This window comes from Mus caroli, unplaced genomic scaffold (assembly GCF_978045245.1).
Source record: "Mus caroli unplaced genomic scaffold, Mus_caroli_1 scaffold_3, whole genome shotgun sequence".
NCBI classification, from domain to species: domain Eukaryota; kingdom Metazoa; phylum Chordata; class Mammalia; order Rodentia; family Muridae; genus Mus; species Mus caroli.
Window position 1 is genome coordinate 69,110,365 of NW_028227258.1, and position 7,459 is coordinate 69,117,823.

General features: G+C 39.5%; 1 protein-coding gene across 1 annotated transcript; it reads left to right on the forward strand.

Annotated features, from left to right (window-relative positions):
• Positions 1 to 6,131: 6,131 nt before the first annotated feature.
• Positions 6,132 to 6,428, forward strand: LOC110292002 (late cornified envelope protein 3A-like). The gene has a single exon (XM_021159168.2). The coding sequence runs from the start codon at positions 6,132 to 6,134 to the stop codon at positions 6,426 to 6,428; it is 297 nt and encodes a 98-aa protein (XP_021014827.1).
• The last annotated feature ends 1,031 nt before the right edge of the window (positions 6,429 to 7,459 follow it).

Here is a 7,459-nt window from a genome sequence, read left to right on the forward strand (position 1 = left end):
TATGGAATTCATTGGATCATACTGTTGCAACATTCAAATCTACTGAGAAAAAAAAACTTAGACTCAATTCAGTAGATTAAATGAACTTATTCTTACTCCTTCCAGGTGAACATCATCCTTATAGCCAAAGAACATGTCATGCTGAAAGAAGCTAAAGGGGAAGGGGCTGTGAAGGTAGACACCAAAGCTGTACATTGCAATTATCTCCAGAACACACAGCTGGGCAAGAAAATTGTTTTACTCCCTTTAGTTAGTTTCCTTTCCAGTTTTTTATTAATAAAAAGACCACTTCAACCCAATCCCACAGTGATAAGAAAAATTTACAAAAGCAGAAAGCAAGTGGTTAACTACGTCAAGCAAGACACCTTTATCCTACTCTTTTTATTCTTTGTCTTTACTATCTCTCAACATTTTTTATTAGATATTTTCTTTATTTACATTTCAAATGTTATCCCCATTCCTAGTTTCCCCTCCAAAATTCCCATATTTCCTTCTCACCTCCCCAACCCACCCACTCCTGCTTCCTGGTCCTGGCATTTCCCTCTACTGGGGCATAGAACCTTCACAGGACCAAGGGCCTCTCCTCCCATTGATTATTGACTAGGCCATCCTCTGCTAGAGCCATGAGTCCCACCATATGTTTTCTTTGATTGGTGGTTTAGTCCCAGGAAGCTCTGGGGAGTACTGGTTAGTTCATATTGTTGTTCCTCCTATGGGGATGCAAACCCTTTAGTTCTTTGGGTATTTTCTCTAGCTCCTTCATTGGGGACCCTGTGCTCCATCCAATGGATGGCTGTGAGCATCCATTTCTTTATTTGTCAGGCAATGGCAGACCTCTCAGGAGACAGCTTTATCAGGCTCCTGTTAGCAAGCTCTTGTTTGCATCCCCAATAGTGTCTGGGTTTGGTGGGTGTTTATGAGATGGATCCCCAGGTGAGGCAGTCTTTGGATGGTCATTCCTTCAATCTCTGCTCTGAACTTTGTATCTGTAATGTCTTCCATGGGTATTTTGTTCCCCCTTCTAAGAAGGACTGAAGTACTCGCACTTTGGTCTTCCTTCTTGAGTTTCATGTGTTTTGCAAATTGTATCTTGGGTATTCTGAGCTTCTGCACTAATATCAACTCATCAGTGAGTGCACATCATGTGTGTTCTTTTGTGATTGGGTTACCTCACTTAGGATGATATCCTCCAGATCCATCCATTTGTCTAAGAATTTAGTAAATTCATTGTTTGAACTCACCTGCAGGCTACTAGGATCTCACAGGCATTATAAGGCAAAGGTCAGCAGTCTTTAAAGGATACCTGGCACCATATTAAGTTTTTTAGCCATCACTGGGGAGTTACCAGTAAATTACTACACAGGTCTGAGCACTCTCGGGGAAGTGTCAGTAACTGAGGTAGAGGAGGCAGCAACCTAGTGTCACCAGGCTAGGACTGGCTGTCACATCCCCATGCCAGGAGCTTCTCACTTTGTTCTCTATCCAGATGTGCTCTCTGCAGAATGAAGTTCTTGGTCCCTGGTGCTTAAGATTCACTCTTAGCCTCACTGAAGTTTCAGAGCCATTTCTCTTGCTTTGTTGAGAGCCTGTAACTAGATAACAGATGGAAAGGGGATCAGATGAGTGATGAGATTATAGACAGTTTTCCATGAATACTCAGTGATGCAGACACAGGAAGAGAAGAGTAGAAAATGTGTTTCTGTTCTCAGCAGCTGTGCTGGGTAGAGCAAGCCTCAGACAATGCCCTATGCAGGTGCTTAGTGTCCCTTTTGGTTTTCCTGGGCACTCTGAATTTACAATGTATATCCTAATGTAGTTCTTCAGGGTGTCCTTGGAATAGAGCAGTGGTTTCCAACCTTCCCAATGCTGTGGCTCTTTAATACAGGTCCTTATGTTGTGGTGACCACCAACCATAAAATCATTTTTGTTGTTACTTCCTAAGTGTAATTTTGCTACTGTTATGAATCATAGTGTAAATATCGTGTTTCCCTATGGTCTTAGGTGACCTTTCTGAAAGGGTCAGTTGACCCTCAAAGGGGTTACAACTCTCAGGTTGAAAACCACTGGTATAGGTAATTATATAGGGAGTAGAGGTCAGCCTAGTAGAGGTGATGTTAACAGTGCACTGAGTATAGCACATCATCTATGTGTCTTCACACAAACCAGATCCACTCCTTCTGAATGACCATCATTGGATTTTTCCTTTGAATTTCTTCTCACTTGGTCATTAACTCCTGACCTCAATTATGTGTCAACCGTGTGCTTAGCACTGATGACATAACTGTAATAAGACCCAGATTGTTCTCACAGGTGTATTATAATTATTCAAAGGGAAGTATACCAAGTGATAACCTATAACTGTGGTGCGCATAAAAGAGAAATTATAGGTTCTTGAGGTACTTAAGAAGATGTTTTAACCTCATTGGGAATTCAGGTATCTGGATAGTTGAATAGCTTTTGACTTTTTTGTTCTATAGAACCAAGTACAAAGACTGACTTTGGTTTAAACACGCTTAATCTTGAGTCATGAGGGAGCAACTGAAGAGCACTATGACAATGGTTGGTCAACTCAAGGTTTCTGGGTGACTCATCAATGAGAAACTCCTTAATTCCTTTGAGCGAGTTGGGCATTGAAGGCATGAACTGGGGCAGGAAAGGCTGAGCCAAGTGGGCTGTGTCACCAGAGCTGTCCATCTGGCTTCTATGACTATGTGACACATGTCTTTGTTGATTCCAAGAAATCATATGGAGTCTATTTGTGACTCCTTAAATTGTTGGTCATTCATTCTTAGCTTCTTTGACTTATTCAAATACAGTTACTATGATCTTACCTACTATATTATGCTACAAAACATTATAAAAGATATTCATAATTTCTAAAAATACATAGTTTCTAAAAATTCAGACAGGGCTTTAGTTCTAGAGAAATGTGTGAAGTAGCAAGACTGGATCTCATATCAAAGAGCCACTAAAACATGGGATCATTGCTATAGAAATGGAGAAGTAATTTAACAAAACCATTAGCAACTGATAATAAAATATTTCAGCAAATAAATAGTAAAAAATAGCATCTTCAATTTGAAAATGGGAGTCAAAAAAGCCTTAGGACTACCATCATGGCTAGTAGTGAGAGAATGGACCTTTATTCCTAAGATAGAAAGCAGAACAGAGGTAGATCTATGCTGCTTAGGGTCCAATGTTAGACCTAGAATATAGTTCAAACAAAGACACAAAGGCAATTTACCAGAGGAAGGAGATGTCAACATGGATAAAGGAATATTTCACAAGACCCCATCTGTACATGAAGAGCTATAGGAAATCAAAGGATGTAGAGGGAAGGAAGACAAGATCTTTTCTTCTCTTTTTGTCTCTTCTCTTCTCTTCTCTTCTCTTCTCTTCTCTTCTCTTCTCTTCTCTTCTCTTCTCTTCTCTTCTCTTCTCTTCTCTTCTTCTTTTACTCCTCAAGAGCTGTGATCCCAATTCTCAATAGTCATCTCTAAACACTTGCAAATCAAGACAACTGAAGTTCGAGTCAGTAGGGTGTGTGTATGTGTGTGTGTCTGTGTGTCGTGTGTTTAAGTGAGTGTATGTGTTGGGGGTAGGTATGTGAATATGTTAATACAAAAGGGTCATGAATTTGAGAGAAGCTCATCATGGTGGGACAAGAGAGAAGTTGGAAGGGGCTGTGGAAAGGATCCAAGTGTAACAAATACTGTTTATATGTATGAAATACTCAAATTAAAAAATATACTGAAACAATTGGAAATCAAAGCACATTTACTATTATATTATAAATGAAAAGCTATAATAATAAGATATTCTATATACATATGATAAATGATATGATAAAATAAAAGCATAAAACTATATAATAAAAGATAATAGGTCAATGTGTAAACCATAAAATAAAAACTTCTAAAATACAATATAAGATAAGATACTGTGACAATGGTTATATAATTTTTATGATAATTTTTTATATATGACAAAAAAGATACAGTTCAAAAGGAAAATACTAAACTCCATCCACAATTTAAACTTCTGAGGTAATGGTACATAATTAAACATGCCTGTAGTGATTCATGACTAATTTTAGTACTTATGAGTCTGTGACAGAAAGATGAGTTTGTGTCTACTTTTAGGTACAGTTAGATTGATAAAAAGAATAGTATAACAGAAACCAAAAAAATTTTAAAAAGAACCAAACCAGGACTAATGTATTTCTATAAAAATAAAATGCTTATACACAGCCCAAGAAACAATAAAGAGTCAAGACTATTAGGGTGAGAAATATTTGTGAATGATACATCTTATAAAGAGTTAATATCATAGTATATTAAGAATTCAAAGATCTCAATAGCAAAGAAAAAATCCTGATCTTAAAATCAGAGAATCAACCTGAGGAAATATTTCTTAAAAGACATACAAATGGCTTGTAGATGTATGAAAAACCGTTTATTATCCTTAATCATCAGAGTACAAATTAAATCTACAATGAAACATCCCCTCACTCTTGTGAGATTGGTTATTACTAAAGATACAAGAAAGAACAAGTATTGCAACAATTTTGAAGAAAAAAAAGAGGATATTAGTGTAAAGGGTCCAAGCCATTGTAGAAGATAGTTTAGAGGTTCTGAAAAGAATTAAAAACTAACTGCTATGTGGTTATCAATGTCACTAAGTCTGTATATACCCAAAAGGAAAGGGGCATTCATACACTGAAAAGATATACACCCTCATATTTATTGTTGCACCATTTGCGAGATCTATAATAAATAATCTGCCAAAATGTGTATTTGTGGATGAATGCATATAGAACATGTGACATACAATCAGCCTTTGGAAAATAATGACAAGTATTCCTGTCATTTGAGCCAACAGGAATGAATCTGGAAGAGGACACATTAAGTGAAATAAGCTATAAACAGAAAGATCTATTCTCCCATGATAACAGTCATGATTGGATTTTAAAATAAATTGCACTTAAAGGAGCATGGTGTAAAATGAAGGTTGCCAGAGACTGAAGATGGGATGAGCAGACTGGGGAGATCTTTCTTCTTAATGATAAAAGTTGTGAGTCTTGCCATCTCTAAGTACCTTCTCTGAAACTGGTCTCAGGTATCTTTCTGTTGTCTTCTATACACTGTATCCCTATAAGGCACTGTCTTTTCTCTACTGTCACCCCCCCCCAAACATCTGAAAGTTCTGTCCTATAATTTTTGGTCTGCAGTACAGTAGTGGCTTTCCCTCTAAAGGCTTGAGCCTTATGTTTGAGCTCTTCATAATACATCAATGATAACATTGTGATCCCATCATGTATTCAATTTTTGAGCAATGGGCATCCTATATACATCTCCATGTTAATAATCTTAAGAGATCAAAACAGGTTTAGAGCTTGTGAATGAATGGGGAAAGGTGGGTCAAGGTCTGGGGAAGAACAAAAGGAAGTGATTTTGCAGTCATAAGTGCTTCCTGGTTCCACCTTAAGGGATCATTAGGCACGTGTACAGGAAAGCACTGGAAGCCAGTAACTGGGAAGTGTGTAGCACTGCCACCTCCCCTAGTTGTGAAAACAGCAACATGCTTGGGTGATGCTTCACCAGTTCTATAGAGAATAAAAAGGCTCCTACTCTGGATTCCTCATCCACAGCCTGCTCAGAAAGTCTCCTATCACCTTTGCATCAGGTAAGTGCATGTCTGGGACCATTTCATTATCTGGGACTGTGTGGGACAGCATGCCTGTCATATCTGATCTCTTCCTAGAACCCTAGGAAGAGGCCCAGAATAGGCCCTGGTGGGGAGATAATAGCGAGGGAGGAAGGAGTGTTTGGCTCACAGTCAGGGATCTAGGAATCCTACAAGCCACAGGACATAAGGATTACCTTTTTAAAAAAATCATTGTTCTGAGTGCATTTACTAGAGATGCTTGTGGATCTATCTTATAGTCTTGAAAATGTTTTATTGGATAGACATGTGCCTTCGTGGTCCTATTTATTTCATAGAGATCTTGGCTTAGGAAGCAGATAAGTCAAAGAAGGCAGGCATTTGATAGACTAAGTCAGTAGGCATTCACCAGAAGCTTCTCCCTATAATGTTTCTATCCTACTCTTCTAGGTCCAGTTCCTGCCGAGATGTCCTGCCAGCAGAGCCAGAAGCAGTGCCAACCTCCTCCCAAGTGCCCCTCCCCAAAGTGCTCCCCAAAGTGCCCCAGAAAGAGCACAACACAATGTCTGCCTGCAGCCTCTTCCTGTTGTGCTACAAGCTCTGGGGGCTGCAGTGTCCCCAGCTCTGAGGGAGGCTGCTGCCTGAGCCACCACAGGCGCAGGTCCCACAGATGCAGGCGCAGGAGCTCCAGTTCCTGTGACCGTGGCAGTGGTCAGCAGTCTGGGGGTTCAGGCTGTGGCCACAGCTCTGGCGGCTGCTGCTAACTTGCATCCTGAGGTTGAGACAAAAGGGTTTGGAGTACTGAGCAGTAGTGCCATGTTGGCTTGTTCTTTTTTCATATATCGGAATCTGTCTTGGGCTATGTGTTCTTGAGCTCTTCTAATGGATTTCCCAAAAGCCTGGTTGCTTCTCCTTCTCATGGTTCCATCACCTGTCTCCAACCATGTAGATGAATAAAATTCTTTCTCAATATCACCAGTGTATTACTTGTTCCTTGACTTATTCCATATAGGGATGCTCAGTGTTTTTTTCCCCCCCTTTCTCAGCTTTTGAAGGCCCAAGGTACCCAACACTTGAGATTATCTTAGCTTGGGGATGAAGAAATAACTCCTTAGATTCTTCTTCTTACAAAGGACTTCTGTGGGAACTTCCAGGATAGAATTGTGCTTCATGGGGCAGAAATATTATGAGGATTTTGAAGAGCCTCTTGGGAAAGGGTTGAGTTTTCTTGTGTATTTGAGGGTTAGTGCAAACCTCCTAGTCTCTGTGTAAGATGGAAGAAAGGATGCAGATGTGGAGAAAGGTCTATAGGGAGGCAATTAAGCCAAGCCACCACATAATAGAATCCAGAGGGTGAACCGAGCAATTGGAAAGTGAATAAACTGAAGAAATTGGAGTTGAGGGACTTTTTCTGAAAGCAAACGAAGAATTGTGTGTGTTGAAAAATCTGAGAAAAAGAGGATATGGAAAATATCTCAGTGGCTGAAGATTTTAGACTTTGATTTCTCTTACAAAATGAAGAGGTAAAATGGTGTGAGATTTGCAAAGGGAAATCCCTTTTGGGGTCACCAACTTTGACTTTGGAGTGGAGCAGAGCTTATTTCTACTGTGAACTATGGTGGTCATTTTCCATGTCAGCTGTGTGTGTGGCTTCATCTTGATGGTTTATGTTTCACAATATTACAGAAGAACATATGCCCTATGGTTCTTAAACTAACTTCAGAATGATGTCCTACCTTGCCAATAGTCACAGTTTAAGATGAGGGTATTTGGAGGCTGAGCATGGAGAGTCTAG